At 42.0% G+C, this 18,978-nt stretch overlaps 1 protein-coding gene across 2 annotated transcripts in view; it reads left to right on the top strand.

The window, feature by feature from the left end:
• Window positions 1–18,978, top strand: part of LOC124615849 — a 446,573-nt gene that overhangs the window by 395,288 nt on the left and 32,307 nt on the right. For both annotated transcript variants that reach the window (XM_047144004.1, XM_047144003.1), the window contains exon 5: window positions 14,327–14,524. In XM_047144004.1, the coding sequence (XP_046999960.1) occupies window positions 14,327–14,524 (198 nt within the window). The remainder of the gene's footprint in view (window positions 1–14,326; window positions 14,525–18,978) is intronic.

Here is an 18,978-nt window from a genome sequence, read left to right as displayed (position 1 = left end):
AAAAATCTTCTCCACATATAAAGTCGAGAAAATGTTTTTACAAACAAGTTTTTTTTCCATAATAATGTATTTGTATTCCATACAATTTCTCCCAAATTCCCAAACATCTCTGAAACTGAACTGCCTCTAATAAGAATGCCCTAGCGCTGCACAACTGACTAGCGCATAAAAGGTCATTAAACATGGTCAAGCCTCTTATCCGCTACTCGTGCAACGCGCTCATGCATCTTTGTCCCAGTACAGTAAAAGAGAAGTATTTACACCGCAGACAACATGAATCGTACAAGGTGAGCTAGACTCGAATCGAACCCGTGTTGCAGATTAACGAACCCAGGTGGTGCACAAGTCAGACTGAGTGTGGTTTATAGGCGGTTTCCCACTCTTGTATAGGCAAATCCTGGGCTAGGTACAAATTTTCAACTCAGGATACACAGTTAGAACAGGATCACACACAGAACAAAGACCACCCAAACTAAAGACAGGTGGCGCACTCACCTTCCCTCCCTCAGGTGAGTGACGACTGCCAGAACAGGAGGGCCATCCGGCCGCAAAGTTAAATAAAAATACGTTGCCAATCCTTGACTAGAGCGGATCTGGTACTATACGGGATTAAACGCTAACTGAAAACAAAAATTATTAAAAATAAAAGTATTTCATAATACGTTTGTTTGTGTGGCCATCTTCCACAGTATCTGTTAACACCTGTTATTATAGGTTATCTGTCTTGAGCTGACTGCAATGGGCCGGCCGTGGTGGCCGAGCGGTTCTAGGCGCTTCAGTCTGGAACCGCGCGACCGCTACGGTCGCAGGTTCGAATCCTGCCTCGGGCATGGATGTGTGTGATGTCCTTGGGTTCGTTAGATTTAAGTAGTTCTAAGGGACTGATGACCTCACCTGTTAAGTCCCATAGTGCTCACAGCCATTTGAACCATTTGATTGCAATGTAATTAGAAAGAATTACACCATCTAGACGTGTTTCGCTTTTATTTATAAAGCATCTTCTGTGGCATTCTTTAAATTGGAAACATACGTTTGTACATTTATTTTTTGATTCTTTTAAGTTAAAAACAGCGTTTTCTTTATAAAGTTAGTCTGTAAGCTACTTACGGTGTTTCTTTACATAGTCTGCACCTACCCCTCTTGCTAGCATGGTTGATGTCGACAAGGGGTTTTTTCCCACGCAGCACTACTTATAATTGACTTTCTTAACTGTTTTTCATTCATCACTGCTACAGTGTTTATGCCTATTCGTTTGTTTTCGTTTACGTTGTAAGTGTTGCCAACCTATGAAACGATTTTGTATGTGTGTGTGTATGTGTGTGCGTGTGGTGTGTGTGTGTGTGTGTGTGTGTGTGTGTGTGGGAGAGAGAGAGAGAGAGAGAGAGAGAGAGAGAGAGAGATAGAGAATTAGTGAAATTGTCTTGTATGTAGATAGAGACGTGAGAGGGGTGGTGTTTTTTCCCACAGGGGGTGGGAAGAACGACAGGGATGACCTGGACAGTGATTGTGGAATAGATCTGGGAGAAAATGGTAGTGGTAAATGGAGCCTGTGGTTACATTTGTACTTTTAATGTTATATTTAGTGATCAATCAGTTTAAATAGTGTTTGATTTGCCAAGTTGATCTCGTTATTTTTGAGTTGTATTTTTCTGTTATGGTTTTTTGGATGTGATAGTTTCTCGTAAGGTGAGGTGTTTTTTGTTGTTGTTTATCCTTATGATTTCCATGTCTGTGTCTCTGGTTGTAATTTTATGTTGGTGTAAGTGTTCTGCAAATGGTTTGTCCTATACTTCCATGCTCTTACATGTTCTTTGTATCTGGTGTCAAATGTCCTCCTGGTTTGACCTATGTATCTTCCACCACATGTATTGCATTTCCGTTGGTGTATTCCTGATTTCTGATATAGATCAGTTTTTCCTATTTCTGAATTGAGTTGTTAGTTTGGTGTGCTATTTTTATGCCCTTTTTTTTGGAAATATTGGATATTCTGTGTATGTATTTGTGGTTGTATGTCATTGTGTACCATCTTTTACTTTCTTTTTGTTTCACACTTTGTGCTGTTGTTTCTATTCTTGTATTTTGTGTACTTACTTGTGTGTGATTTTGTCATTTTGTTTGTTCTTTTCTGTTTCTTGATTTTATTGTTCAGTTTTGTCACTAAGTTCTCTTTGTATCCATTATTTTTAATTGCACTCCAGTCAGCTCAAGACAGATATCCAATAATAACAAAAGTATTTGCTTTTTCAATACATATTATGTTTCATTATTTGTCAATTTACACTACTGGCCATTAAAATTGCTACACCAAGATGAAATGCAGATGATAAACGGGTATTCATTGGACAAAAATATTATACTAGAACTGACATGTGATTACATTTTCACGCAATTTGGGTGCATACATCCTGAGAAATCAGTACCCAGAACGACCATCTCTGGCCGTAATAACGGCCTTGATACGCCTGGGCATTGAGTCAAACAGAACTTAGGTGGCGTGTACAGGTACAGCTGCCCATGCAGCTTCAACACGATACAACAGTTCATCAAGAGTGGTGATTGGCGTATTGTGACGAGACAGTTGCTCGGCCACCATTAACCAGATGTTTTCAATTGGTGAGAGATCTGGAGAATGTGCTGGCCAGGGCAGCAGTCGAACATTTTCTGTAGCCAGAAAGGCCTGTACAGGAGCTGCAACATTCGGTCGTGCATTATCCTCCTGAAATGTAGGGTTTCGAAGGGATCGAATGAAGGGTAGAGCCACGGGTCGTAACACATCTGAAATGTAACGTCCACTGTTCAATGTGCCGTCAATGCGAACAAGAGGTGACCGAGACGAGTAACCAATGGCACCCAATACCATCACGCCGGGTGATACGCCAGTATGGCGATGACGAATACACGCTTCCAATGTGCGTTCACCGCGTTGTCGTCAAACACGGATGCGGCCATCATGATGCTGTAAACAGAATCTAGATTCATCCGAAAAAATTACGCTTTGCCATTCGTGCACCCAGGTTCGTCGTTGAGTACACCATCGCAGGCGCTCCTGCTTGTGATGCAGCGTCAAGGGTAATCGCAGCCATGGTCTCCGAGTTGATAGTCCATGCTGCTGCAAACGTCGTCGAATTGTTCGTGGAGTTGGTTGTTGTCTTACAAACATCCCCATCTGATGACTCAGGGATCGAGACGGGGCTGCACGATCCGTTACAGTCATGCGGATAAGATGTCTGTCATCTCGACTGCTAGTGATAGGAGGCTGTTGGGATCTAGCACGGCGTTCCGTATTACCCTCCTGAACACACCGATTCCATATTCTGGTAACAGTCATTTGATCACGACCAATGCGAGCAGCAATGTCGCGATACGATAAAGCGCAATCACGATAGTTTACAATCCGACCTTTATCAAAGTCGGAAACGTGATGGTACACATTTCTCCTCCTTACACGAGGCATCACAACAACGTTTTACCAGGCAACGCCGTTCAACTGCTGTTTGTGTATGAGAAATCGGTTGTAAACTTTCCTCATGTCAGCACGTTGTAGGTGTCGTCACTGGCGCCAACCTTGTGTGTATGTTCTGGAAAGCTAATCATTTGTATATCACAGCATCTTCTTCCTGTCGGTTAAATTTCGCGTCTGTAGCGCGTCATCTTCGTGGTGTAGCAGTTTTAATGGCCAGTGGTGTACAATTTTGCATTTAATAACAAATTTTTTTTTGAGTCTTCAGTCTTCTGAATAGTTTGATGCGGCTTGCCACGGATTCCTCTCCTATGCCAACCTCTTTATCTCTGGGTGACACTTCGTTGCTGCCGGCCGAAGTGGCCGTGCGGTTAAAGGCGCTGCAGTCTGGAACCGCAAGACCGCTACGGTCGCAGGTTCGAATCCTGCCTCGGGCATGGATGTTTGTGATGTCCTTAGGTTAGTTAGGTTTAACTAGTTCTAAGTTCTAGGGGACTAATGACCTCAGCAGTTGAGTCCCATAGTGCTCAGAGCCATTTGAACCATTTTTTTTTTTTTTTTTTTGAACTTCGTTGCTATGTCCTCAATTATTTGTTTGACATATTCCAATCTCTGTCTTCCCCTACAGTTTTTAACCTCTACGGTTCTCTCTAATACCAAGGACATTATTCCCTTATGATCTAACACATATCCTATAGTCATTTCAATTCATCTTGTGTCTTCTGTATGTTCCTTTCTCCGCCGATTCTATGGAGAACCTACACATTCCTTACTTTACAAGTCCACCTAACTTTCGAAATTCTTCCATAACACCACATCTGAAATGCTTCGGTCCTCTTCAATTCAGGGTTTTCTACACTCCATCCTTCTCAGGCGCAAAATGCTGTGCTTCAAACGCATATTCTTAAAATTTTCTTCCTCAGATTATGGCCAATGTTCGACCATAGCAGACTACTCTTGGCCAGGAATGCCGTCTTTGGCAGTGCTAGTCTGCTTTTTATGTCCTCTTTGCTTTGCCAGTCAGTTACTTTGCTTCCAAGGTAGCAGAATTCCTAACTTCATCTACTTCGTGGTCCCCAGTTTTGATGTTAAGTCTGTCACTGTTCTCATTTCTCATTTCTGTCGTCTTTCTTCAGTTTGCTCTCAGTCTACGTTATGTACTCATTAGATTGTTCATTCCATTCAGCAGGTCCTGTAATTCTTCTTCGCTTTCACTGAGGATAGCAAAATCATCAGTAACTCTTGTCATTGATAGCCTTTCACTATGAACTTTAATACCACTCTTGAACCATTCTTTCGTTTCCGTCATTGCTTGGGGGGATGGAGAGGGGAGAGTGCATCCCTGTTCTGTTCCCTCTATAATCGTAATAATTCGTTCTTGTTTTTTCAATCTTACTGTCCCCTCTTGGTTTTTGTGTTACTGCATACTGTTCGTATCTCTCTAGCGTACTCCTATTTTCCTCAGAATTTCAAGCATCTTGTACCATTTTACATTATCGAACGCCTTTTTAAGTCGACATATCCAATGCACTTTTCGGTTTCTCTTCAGTATTGGGCCTTATTAAGCGCAACGTCAGAACTGCCTCTATATTGCCTTTCCTTTCTCGAAGCCAAACTGATTGTCGTCTAGCTGATCCTCAGTTTTCTATTCTTCTGTATATAATTCTTGTCACCAGCGTGAATGTGTATGCTATTAATCTGAAGGTGCGATAGCTCTCGAACTCATCTGCTTCCCAAGGTTTCTTCGCAGCTACCTTCCTTGTATCTACGTCTGTTGTCCAACATCTATGATTGCTCTTTTTACAAATGTCCATTCTGCTTCATATGAAATGCTTACTGTAGTATCCCGTATCGCAGCATCCACAGCTTTAGCGAACTTTGAACGGGTCTCATCATTCCTTAGGACCTTAGTACCCCACTTCCTTCCAAACTGATGCTTCCAGACGATTCTTTTAAGCTTCAGTCTAGTCTTCATCATTACTGAATTACGATATTATCTCGATCTGCCCGTGGGTACACCTTGCAATATAACATCTGGTTTCGGAATCCCTGTCTTACCACAATGTTTTCCGACTGGAATCTTCCCGTATCTCCCGGCCTTTTCGAATCGATGTCCAATTCTTGTGACTTTTTGACAGTGTATTTGCTAATACTAGCGGAACTTTATGCAGGAGTCAGTTAGTCTTCTTCCTCTCTCATTCCGACTACCAAGCCCATATTCTCCCGTCACTCTTTCTTCTACTCCTTCCCCTACAGACACATTTCAGTTCCCCATGAGTATTAGATTTTCATTCTTTACTAATGAATTTTCTCATTTGTTATCCTTATGTCCTTATCTTATCATCTTCTACTAGCGACGTTAGCATGTGTACCTGTACCATCGTTGTCGGCGTTGGTTTGCTGTCGAATCTGATACCATACTGTTTACAGTAACACACTCCCTACCCTACCTTGCTGTTCATAACGAATCGTACTCCCGTTACACCGTTTTCTTCTGCTGTTGATATTACCCTATATTCGACCAGAAATCTTAATCTTCTTTCCGTTTCATTTCACTGACTCCAATGTACAGGGCGTAATGGGTATAAGTGGGTATTTGTATTGATAATTGGGGACAGTGTACTGACAACATTACATCAGTATTTACCTCATTCGCAGAGTAGTATGTTTTTAGGTTGGTTATAGCTCCAAGTACATATGGCAAGAGCATGCTTATTTTCCCCCTGGGTAGCAGGTTAGATATTGTGTGGACTTGTATAAGCGAAACACTGAGCCTATACTGACAGATGTAGTCCACTTAATAGTGGAATTATGACCGTGCAGCAAACATCAGGTAGTAAATTATGTGAATTGTTTGTGGAAAAAGTGTTAGACGCAGAGAAGAAACAGCAAACACACTGATGTGTGTAGATATTAAGATACCACCTACAAAAATATTTGCAGGCTTGCCAGTAACATCTTTGATGTAAAGACGTTCTTTATGCATTCAGCGATAGCTGAACTATTTAATATTATAAAGGTTTTACCAAATAAGTATTCAGCAGGTACTGAACTACAAGATGTATCAAGTCAAGTGCAACATTTATAGTTGAACAACTAGTAGACGCTGTAAATTCATCATTTGAGAAAAATGCGTTTCAAAATGTTTTGAAAACTGAGAAGGAAACCCACACTTCACAAGAAGGGAGTCAAAAAAGAAATTTCTAATTATAACCTCTATCAGTATTATCCATTTTCAGCAAAATTATGGAGAAACTCTTCCTTATCAGATTGATTTGATTGGCGACTGGATCATTCAGTGTACAGTGTGACGTTACTGTCACATGTTGCTATGCGCACTATGCGATGTTAATTCATCTTATGCCACTAGTTCGTGATTTTTTTGGTGAGAACACTGTACTTGGAAAGATAGCCTTGCGTCCTCCACGATGAGGTGGGATGAGGTGTGTGTTATCGGGAACGCCTCTATGGCCACTTTTGTTTGTGGAAGGCAGTCTGCGAATCTCAATGTGGAAGAGTGCCGCATTTGGGGATACAGGCAGTATTCGCAGAAGTCGGGTAAAGACTCGCTATGCAGCTCTTGGAACCCGGGCTGGCGCCCTTTCCCTGTGGTCAGTACACGCTGCAGCCATCCCACAGTCCCCAAATAATAACTGAGCGCAACGTTTTTGCTTTTCTGCACGAACACGAAAGAGCAAGACCCGGAGGCACCATCCGACCATAGCTTTTTCTTTAAAAATTTGGTTCGGCCAACAGAATTTCTTGGCTCCAGATAGTGCTCTTCGCGCATAAAGCTGACCATTCATGAAGGCACTGCTTCTGCCCAGTACCAATTTTGTGTTTAAAAATGTGCGTCTTGAACGCAAAAGGAAGGAAGTTACGTGAGCTTTCCCCAGCATTTTCATGAGTTCAGCAACAAATAAAAATGGTTCAAATGGCTCTGAGCACTATGGGACTTAACTTCATGTATTACTAAGATTTGGTTTTATTAACTGGGGAGAACTGAGTCCACTTCTCCTAGAAGTATAAGTTGGGCTTGGGCTGGTATAAGTTCACAGCAACCACGAGACCAAGGGCTTTCAACAAAAAGCCGACTCACGCAAATTTTTACGTAAATGAGCGCATTCTGCCGCATTTCGTGTTTCCTGCTTCTGCGCAAGCGAATATTGACCTCAAGGTGACGCTATCGGAAACAGAAGCTAGAATTCCAAGCGACGTAGTCCAACCAGTGACATGCCAGAACGCCGCTATGAAGGAAACAATCTTGGCTCCTGAAAGAAACTCATCTCCTGAGAAAGTAGATGGTGCGAATTTTCGAAAGCTCGAGTTTTAGTTCCGATTTGACGTGGTCTGGAACACCTAGGAGATTTTATACAAGGAAGCAGCTACGAAAAACTTCGATGTTATACTGATGTTCATAAATCTTACAAAATGCTCTGCAACAGAGTGTGTGGTGATATGTTACTTCCCTTGTGGCGCAGCAGGGCTCCAACCTGGGACCCTCGCCTTTCTCGGCCAAATGCTTTTATCGATTGAATTATCCAAACACGTCTCATGAATCATCGTCACAGCTTTACTTCCACCAGTACCTCATCCCTCACCTTCCAAACGTTACAGAAGTTTTTCTGCCTAACGTGCAGGACTAGTTTGTGTAACATTGACTGGGGCTATAGGACAAGAAAAGATGGAAAAGACTGACTGAATAACAGTTACATTAGCAGATCGCACATATGTTAATATTCTCACAGTTTTAACAAGTTTACAACCTGTGCTCTGTACAAGTACCTCTCCTAAGATTCACACTCAAACCAAACGATTAGCAAGTTAAAAAAACTGAACCATAATAATTATTCAGTACAGGAAACCAGAAGTAAGAAAACTTGTACTATTGCACAAATCACCAAACCTGACAATTCCTTACTCTAGAAGCTAACAGATCTACAGACATTAAAATTTACTTAAATTACTGTAATGGACATACAAGTTATTTACCTGGGTTTGCGCTTACTATGTGAAAACTAGCCACGAAGAAAATTATTGCGTATTTGTGGAGAACTATTTCGAGGTTAGAAGTTATGTACGTTTCTGTACTTACATTTTCGGTCCTGTTTCGTGTCCCTGGTTGGTGTCTCAATCAGCTACTATTTAGTGCATTGCTTTCACTCAATTCTTCATAAATTTCCGCTCACTACTTTACTTCACATGTACTTACACAAAAGGTGGCGAAATGTGATCAGAGCAGGCACTTCTGACAATAGACTCAGTGAGATGTGTCATGTTATTGTCATTGCTCACTTGTCCATCGTTGGTCTTGTGTTATGGTGCTGGTTTTGAATTTTTGCGTGTGTGTGTGTGTGTGTGTGTGTGTGAGAGAGAGAGAGAGAGAGAGAGAGAGAGAGAGAGAGAGAGAGAGAGAGAGAGAAATGGTTCAAATGGCTCTGAGCACTATGGGACTTAACTTCGGAAGTCATCAGTCCCATAGAACTTAGAACTACTTTAACCTAACTAACATAAGGACATCACACACATCCATGCCCGAGACAGGATTCGAACCTGCGACCGTAGCGGTCACGCGGTTCTAGACTGAAGCGCCTAGAACCGCTCGGCCACAACAGCCGGCCACATAGGTGTCGAAACATGTCCGGGGAAATATAAAAAAAAAAATAATTGTATTTTCATAAGGCTGATGTCCAACACCACCCAGTTTTTAAATTGCAAACATGGAAGAACGAAAAGAACAGCTTCAAACCATAGTAAAATACAAGGTATACGTTTTAACGAAATATCTATATACCACAGCCAGCCGGTGTGGCCGAGCGGTTCTAGGCGCTTCAGTCTGGAGCTGCGCGACCGCTACGGTCTCTGGTTCGAATCCTGCCTCAGGCATGGATGTGTGTGATGTCCTTAGCTTATTTAGGTTTAAGTAGTTCTGAGTTCTAGGGGACTGATGACCTCAGATGTTAAGTCCCATAGTGCTCAGAGCCATTTGAACCATTTTCTATATACCACACACAGAAGACGGATACTAGTAAACAATTTAAATCAGGCAAATGTCTCTGTAATAAAGTGTGTACACTAAAGTGCTCAGTCTCTATATCTCAAGTTGCACATGAAAGATATACGAACAGTTTCGTGAGCAAATAATAGTGCACCATAAGCATGGAAAAATCATTAAATAGCGACACGGTCATCAGTACGCAGTACAGAAGGAACTGAATGTTTGGCACAGTGACGACACACAATTTATGTGCGTCCGTCTTCTTCACATTCGATTAGTGCATAGTGCGTTCACACCCAGTATACTTGGCAGTCCTCCGCTCAACAGACCAAGGTCCTTTCCGCTTAGGCAAAAAGAAGTAAACATATAGTCTCTCTGTGTCGGGCATTCCTTCACTGTCAGCGACAACTTACTCCTTGCTCACAGTACTGATCCCAATTTGCCATTTCTGGCACGAGCCTTTTCGTTATGCACTCGCACAGATAAATCCTTCTCCAACCTAGAATAACAATTCGGTTGTTGTCAATCTAGGTCGTAATGCCGAACACGGCACACACTCCTGGAGGAAGTGATACTGCAGAGGCGTGGCTGAGCCAAAGCCCGGGGGATTGTTTCTTAATTTTCACTTTGGAGTGGAATGTGCACCTGCGCCGAAGTTTGGATGGTGGGAAATCTACTGACGGAAGTAAAGCTATGCGGGAAGGGGGGGGGGGGGTGAGTGAGTGAGTCATGTTTGGATGCCTCACTCGATAGAGGCCTTGCTCGGGAAAGGCAAAGGTCCAAGGCTCTATTCTCGGTCAGGCACACAGTTTTAATCTGCCAGGAAGTTTAATAATTCTTGTTTTATACGTTAATGAACACAAATTTCACTTTTTTTAATAGCATCGATTCGTTTAATCATGAATTGTATAGAAAAATTTTACAGAATTAAATAATACGTTTTAAACGCTTCTCTACGGATTTTCCCTTTGCTCTATACTGCTATGTTGGCTATTAGTTATAACAATTTTTGCTCTTGTAGGATATGCACTAGAGATAGTGTGTGGGGGTCTACAGATCCTAAATAAAGCTCTGGTATCAAAGGGCTGTTCTCTGCAATGTGTACAATCCTGTTTCAATAAATGAACATTTAAATTATAACCTCTTTTGTTTTGTGTTGTGGCCCCTGTTCATGACTTCAGCTTCCTAACTAACCAAACTGGAATCCCCTTCCAAATAGTGGCAGATTCAATGACCTTTGCCGATCAAGACTCAGGACGAAATTAAATTCCCACCGCGAACAAGGCACACAATGGATCCTCCTTCCCCATACTCAAACGGTGGGAAACCTACCAAGATTACCACTTCATCATCTGAAACAGTCCGCAGCTCGTGGTCTCGCGATAGCATTCTCTCTTCCCGAACACGAAGTCCGGGGCTCGATTCCCGGCCGCCTCAGGGATTTTTCACCTGCCCCGAGATGAGTGGGTGCTGTTGTGTCGTCTTCGTCATCATCATTCATCCCCATTACGGTCTGAGGAAGGCAACGGCAAACCACCGCCGTGAGGTCCTTGCCCAGTGCGGCGGTGCGGCTCTCCCGCATCGTTCCCCTAAGCTCTGCCAAGAAGCAGGGGACTTCATTTCCATCTGAAACAATCGATTAGATGTTGATCGGGTGCACGCAGCATAAAAATGAGAAGTGAATGTAACAAACCTGAACGACGAAAACAGCCACGCGGTTCAAGTTGCCTGTACAATCTCTTCCAGGAACAACACAAATTTGATTTCACGTACTGTAATTATGTACCGAATTTAAAAATTTAAAGTTTTGTCATAATCCACTCATTAAGAGACGTAATCTTCTTTTAAATGTTTAACACATTATGTCAAGTAAAACTGTGAGGCTGCATAACTCACAGGGCGTAAATTACTCCGATTATATTCGTCCACTCTTTGAGAATGAGAGAACTTAGTGACATCTAGTAAATTTCACACATAATTAAAATCAATTTCGATACTTAACTTCGCTGACACCACTGAAAAAGTAATGTAAGGGAATATTTGTCACTTACTACATTGTCTCTGTTCATGCAGTATAAGTTCAGCATCAAGCATGAAGTTTAAATTTGTTGCTTTTTTACTAAGGGAATGGTCCAAGCCCACCCTGTGATTTTATATTCAGGAAGAATACAATGGATGATACGCACTGCCAAAATTTTAGCTGCTCAGATGCAATGCAAGTATTTTTTTAAATTGTAGAAGTTAATCGTTTTGTCGCACGAAGAACAGCTTATGACAGCGGTTTGTCCCGCCTAGCTCGCGGAAGGCCTTCACAAGAGAGCGTAGCGCTGTTTAGAGCAAATATCTGGAGTGACAGTCGCGAATTAGAAACACCTAAACCGTACGAAAAGTGCCACGTATCATTAATGTTTTGAATAAGAGACAGATCATATCGACAACTAAACATTTGTATATGTAATTCTTACAAAGGTGACTAGAAGAGGAAAATAATCAAGGTAGTGATTGATGTCACATTACTGACAACTTCACTCAATCGTGACTTTAATGTATTGAAATGAAATATTTCTTACACACATATCATTTTATAACAGTTCCCTCAGCACAGTTCTTGTGATAATTTCTGAATAAGATACGTTTTAATAACGCCATCAGGTTCCTGTCAGATCACCGGAGTTAAGTGCTGTCGGGATTGGACAGCATTTGGATGGATGACTATATGGGTCTACCGAGCGCCGATGGCAAGCGGGGTGCACTCAACCCTTGTGAGGCCAATTGATGAGCTACTTGACTGAGAAGTAAAGGCTCCGGTCACGAAAATTGTTAACGGCCGGGAGAGCGGTGTGATGACCACATGTCCCTCCGTATCCGCATCCAGTGACGCCTATCAGCTGAGGATAGCACGGCGGTCGGTCAGCACCGTTGGGCCTTCCGAGGCTTGTTCGGTCGGAGTTTTTGTATTTTAATAACAATGAAACAGTTTCTTGTTTATTCCCCACAGGCGTCACAACAAAGCTCGGTGTCATTTGAATGACGCAAGCATATTCCTTACACCAGACACATCCGACAACAGAAAAAATATGATTTCAGGCACGTCACGGTAATTACTAGTCTTAATAAGACAGAATTACGGTAAAGTAAGAAATGGTCCTGGCAGTTGCTCTGCTTACTGTGCTGTGTACCGGGCTTACATAAAGCAACTTGTAAAATGTGCCAATGCAAACTGATAATGGACTAATTACTGCAGATTAAGAATACTGTTCTCCTGAAAAACCTCAAAAGGCAAGCAGCTATCCTAAGTTGCATTTTTCAGCAGTTTCCTTAAAAACATTTTCGACAGTCGAAAAAATTCTTTACCGAGAGTCACACTGAGTGTTCTCGGTGGAATCTGTATCACATCTACAGACTTTTTGTCGTCCTTCTGAAAGACAGAGGTATCGTCATGTCCAGGCCAAGAGTACAACAAAAGTAATGAATTAAATTCTTTTATTGGCTAGAAACCGTTTCCAATGAAATGTTAAAAATATTTTTTTCCTGTTTTTACAGATTTTCATTGGTCAATTGCAAGATTTTTGCCACTAAAAAGTCATTCTTTTTTTTTTTTGTCCTAACATGCCTTGAGGTCCAGGAAGACAGATACAAAGGTGCGGAAGCAGTAATCTGCTCATACTTATCACTGTCACTGTTGTATCTGAATGAGTCATAGCATTAATCGATTGCACAACAGACTCTGTCTTTTTTCGCCTCGAAATGATAAAGGGCTGTTTGCTCGCAGTTCTTTCAGGAAACCTGACTGATCGGTGTTAGACGCAGCAGATGTGGGGATAACAGGAAGCTTCGTTTTCACGTCAGTTACGAATTAATGGCATCCCCTCTACACCTTTACTTCCACTAACTTCGTTGTTTTGCGACTTTCTATACTGTTTACACTGTTTGATTTTTTGAATCTGTTGAAACAGGTCGGAGAAGACTTGAAATCAGCAAAGTTAATCTTAGCTGTGATTTGGAGGGACTTGTCTCATACATCTTCAGTTGTAACGGTGCATTGTGTCTCATAAGCAGCTCTACATGGTTCATATCTAAACTCATCTAGAGAACTGTTGTTTGTGTTATTTACTTCATTTTAGGTGTTTATGTTGCTTACTAATTGGGGGGGGGGGGGGGGGAAGACGAACGGGACTTTGTGGCTAACCAGTGTAGTTTTTCTTTCGCAATTTTGCGAGTTTCATATCGGCGCGTATATAATGCAAAACATCATTACCAAAAATTTCAAAATGTACCTTTCCGATTTACTTCATATCTTTACATGTTACTGTAATAAACATATATATATATGCTGCTAGCAAACATGAAATTAGTATTTATGGCACACTGGTTCATGATTAAAATCCTACTACAGAATCTGAATTTGGAATAACAGTCAACGTCAGAGAGAGTGGGGAAGAGGAAGTGGACAGAAGGATGGGAGGAAATAGACACACAAAAAGAAGAGGAGTTGGAGAGGTAGTGGGGAGCAGGAAGAGGTGGAAAGAGAGGGGAGGAGGAGTAAAGAGAAAGGGAGGGGGGATGAACAGAGGCATGGGGAACGAGGAGTGGATGGACAAAGAAAGGTGGAGGGAGAGATGGACAGAGACAGAGGACAGAAGGAGATCAGGGCGTATATCCAATTTCAATACTTATTAGAAACGCCTGCTTTCTCTTTTCTTTCTTTTCCATTTTAAGCTGACTGAGCCACACCAAAGTGTGGCCAATTTCGGCTAGTTGCTACTAAATTATTCCCTGTACCCCGGGACTGACACCTTGTACAGCTGACTTGTGTGCGAACCTTACAAAGAGTTCTACGTAAATCTTTTCGATTTGTGTGTCCTCAGACCGGTCGAAGAGTGACTCCGAGTGCCGGGACGTGCTGCGCGTGTCTGAGGGAGAGGGCGAGCGGCCGCTGCTTGAGGAGTGCGGCGAGCTGCCGCGCCTCGTCAGGCTCAGCTCCGCGGGCAGCCAGCTGGCCGTCTCCGTCCTCACCACCTCCAAGACGCTCTTCGTCCGCAGGGGCGTCCTCATGTACTACGCCGGTGAGACACCCATTCGCCCTCATATCAGAAAAATAACACTATTATGTTGTTTTATCTTGTTACTTGCTGCAAGTTGAGAAAGTATTTATAAAGTCAGCCGCGGTCTGGGAAGCTAATTTTACGTGGTGGTGGAATTATTACGCTTTGAAAACAACTGCATTACACCTCACATTAAGAGTAAGAGTAAAACAATCGTTGTATTACGAGGAATGTTCAATAAGTAATGCAACACTCTCCTTTTTCTCGGCCAGTATCGGCTGAAAAAATGTGGGATTTGTTGTGGAACATCGTGGAATATTCACACTTCAGCCCATATAGTTTTATGAAGGTCCCACAGGCCGCGGCGCTATACGTAGCCTTCAAAATGGCGTCCGCAACGGAGGTGCGTTCCGAGCAGAGAGCTGTCACAGTTTCTTTTCGCGGAAAATCAGACCACTGCAGAAATTCATAGCCACTTGCACAATGTCTACGAAAACCTCGCAGTCAACAAAAGCACGGTGAGTCGGTGGGCGAGTAGTCTGCCTTCAGCGTATATAGGACACTCAAATCTGTCCGATTTCCCAAGTGCCGGCCAACCGCACACAACTGTGAATCCTGCAATGTTGGGACGTGCGGACACTCTCATTCGTGGTGACCGGCGAATCACAATGAAACACTTCGCGCGCATCTGAACTTCTCTGTTGGTAGTGCTGACACACTCGTCCACCAGTTGGGATACTTAAAGATGTGGACCTATTGGATCCTCCGACACCTAACAGACGACCATAAGGAACAACGAAGGACGATCTGTGCGGAATTGCTTGCACGATGCGAGGCTCGTAGTGAAAATTTTTTGCTGAATACTGTCACAGATGATGGAAAATGGTTTCATCACTTCGGACCGGATACAGAACGGCAATCCATGCTCTGACGTCGCACCGCGTCGTCCGAAGAAAAAGTTCAAAGCCGTCCAAAGCTGGTAAAATCATGCCGACGGTGATGAAGCAGTTATTCTGTTTGATGTCCTTCCTCATGGTGCAAAGATCAGCTCGGACGTGTATAGTGCTATCCTTAGGAAACTGAAGAAACGACTTCTGCTTGTTCGTTGCAAAACAATGCAAACGAACTTCTCCTTCTCCGTGACAACGGAAGGCCTCGCGTAAGTCTATACTCCCGAGAGGAGCCCAAAAAACTGCATTGGATTGTTGTTCCTCATCTGTCCTAAAACACCGATCTCACACCTTCCTGTTTCAGTTTGTTTCGCCCAATGAAGGACGCTCTGCGCAAGAAGCAAAACGTGGATGACGGGGACGTTGATGATGCTGCAAGACGTTACCTCCGACGTCGGCCAGTAGAGTGAGGCCAGGCGGGCACACTGGTCGACCCAGCGAGTTGGCGTAAGGCTGTTGCACGAAAAATAGGGTTTTATAACCAAAATTGTGAGAAATAATAACGTTTATTGGAATTCCGAATAAAATCACGCTGCTTTCAGAAAAAAAATCCCCTTGTAAAAACCACCTCTGGGCTATTTTACTGGGTGTTAGTAATTACTCTGAGACAAATGAAGCACTGGCAGTCAGACTTTTATGGAGCGTTATAACACATTACAAGGCGTTGTATAGGCGGTATGATAGCGACGAGTCACTAATACTGCACGTGCAAAGTGGCAACATTTCTGGGTGTCGTGTGTTATGTGCATGGTCGTGCCCAGGTTGAACTGGACCCACTGTCTACCAACCCTGGTTGTGTAATAAGCATTACCTACACTCAGAAGCAATGTCTTGAGCGACAGGCCTGCTAGTACTCCTCCCACTTCTTACCCTTCCTTCTGCACTTAATAGAGAGCTTTTCCATCTACACCTCTACGTTTTATTTCTTTCAAATTATTATTATTCCTCCTATGTGCCATGCTGATATATTCATATCTTTCTCAATATCTGTACACTTTCTCTAAACGATTCTGATTTATCTCGTTTTAACCTCCGGGTACTTTTATTCCTAACTGACTTATACTGCTGTTTTGATACTTAATTCGTAAGATTCTTGTATATCCTTAAGTCAGTCACAAGCTTGAGTATTTCATGAATCATTCATGGCTTCCTTGCCTCCATTTTATACCTACTCTGTCCTATTTATTTTCTTCTTTGCTATATTCCACTCCTTTTGTACTGATCGACACCTTTACTTAAGACATAGGTCACTACCTCAGAGGATCTCCACTTCGCCATATTCTGTCTTGAATTTTCAATATTCCGTCATATATTCCTTTTTATTTATCTTCTTGAATCTGCCTGCTTTTGATCACTACAAAGTTACGGTCTTTCTCTATATCAGCATCTACGTATGCTTCGCAGTCTGGGATTTCATTAGTAGAACTTGTCTAACCATAATATGGTTCTGTTAACATCTCCCAATGTGTACTGGTTCAAGTATACGAGTATCTTATACTCTTATGATTTTGGATAAGGCATTCGCTACAACCACTGCAACCTCTCTCTTCTGTCATTCCTTTCCTCCAGTCAAATTCCCCAGAAACCCCATCTTCCATTCTCTCCATTTTCACAGCCTTCCAATCTCCTACGAGTACTAAATTTTCATCCCTTTCACGTATTTAATCAACATAATAAAATCCCTGTATACCGCGGCCCGATACACTACGAATTTGGATACAACACTGTGTAAAAATCTAATTTGTTTACAAGTAGCGCTTCTGTAGCATCATTTACCTCAACAACCCTCAAGCTATCAAAGTAATAACCGATAGAGATAAGAATAACTAAACTCAACCTTGCTTTTGTCTTATTACCATTATATCAGTATGTCACTGGACAGAAACCTGAATACGCGCGTCACGATTAACACTGTGACACAGGCAACAAGTTGGATACGTAAAAATTCTTGCAAATACTACAAATGAGCACAGCCACAATGAGCATCAGGCAATATCCTTTACGAGTTCAGATTTCTCTCAGCATGTTACGTTGCCGTAGAAACGAAAACGATTTTCTATTAGTAATAAACCATGCAAGTTTAGCACGTGACTATGGTATACCTGAAGGAACTTTCAGGGGCTGGGTGAAAGAAGAGGATGGAAGTTTTATAAGCACAGTTGAAAGTGATGAAGGAATGGACAGAAAGTGGACAAAACTAGTAAAAAACAGTGAACTTGACGAATGTTTTATAGATGTTTTTTAGTAAAGCCAAGTGAAGGTATGCCATTTCCCACGTCAGTTATTAAAGTTCAAGCAGCCAAATTTCAGTTTGTTTTAAATGACAAAGAATAATTTACGGCTTCCAATGGATGGTATTCAAGATGGAAATGTCGCGATGGAATTAGCCAAACGAGCACTGAAGACGAAACAAGGTCTTCAGTTGCTGAAACCGCTTCACAATTTTCTAAAATTCTACTCTAAGTAATGGTGAAAATTTAAATAATCGTCAAGTGTATAATTGTGAGTATGTGTCGCTTTATTATCGATTACTTCCAGCCAGAACTCTCGAAGTAAAATAGTTAAAAAATACCTCGACTTTCAAAATGAGAAAAGTCAGAATTACTCTCCTCTTTGCAACAAATAAATCTGCTGAACGTAAGCTGAAAACTCTTTTTAAAGGCAAAAGTAAAAGCTTAGATGTTTTAAACATTTGAACATGTTATCATTGCCGTTAATTTACATTCATTGAAAGACTGTTTGGATGACATGCGATATATTCATAAAGCGGTTTCAAGAACAGCTTGTTCCGTTAGTGAGAAAACTCCTACGAGTACTTAAACTGAGAGAAGAAGCTCTGCTAATTCTCGATCACTGTCTAGTTCATACACCTGCTAATATATTGCAGTCGGAGTTTCGCCTGAATACACGACACCGGTAATTCAGCCGTTCGATCAGAGCACTATTTTTAGGCTCAGTAACATCGTGAACTGCTCACTTCAATAGTGTTTTCAGATGAGGAAATGAAAATGATCTTAAAACCTGTAAATCTGTAGACTGTTGCGTATTCAGTAGGGCTGGAATGGCAAAACATCATTATGGTTAGTACAAAGGACTGCAGAAGCAAGGGTTGCATTGTTCCATAAAGAATGAAATGGCTCAGGTGGCTCGGACGCGAAGTTCTACATTGCAATATTGTTCTTGAAGCCTTGAATCGCTGGCAGCCGTTGAATCGACTTCAGAGATTATACATGGCAAAGACTTTATTGATGTAGTACGAAATGAGAGTGGTAAGGCGGTCGAAAATGAGGAAGACGAAGAAGAAGATTAAAAGCAGAGAAGATGCTCCCAGTGCAGGTGAAATATTTAGTTATATTAACAAAGTAATTACGTGGATGGGGAGACAAACTACAACAAGCCATATTCATTTGTTACACCTTATGAACATACAACAATAAGCATAAAATAAAATACATGAATCGTTAATGCAAGCAAATTAAAGACCAATTGGATAAAAGAATCACTAGAAGACTTGCAGCAATTGAA

This window comes from Schistocerca americana, chromosome 5 (assembly GCF_021461395.2).
Source record: "Schistocerca americana isolate TAMUIC-IGC-003095 chromosome 5, iqSchAmer2.1, whole genome shotgun sequence".
NCBI lineage: Eukaryota > Metazoa > Arthropoda > Insecta > Orthoptera > Acrididae > Schistocerca > Schistocerca americana.
The sequence above is the reverse complement of the archived record's forward strand: the minus strand, read 5'-3'. Positions and strand labels throughout refer to the sequence as shown.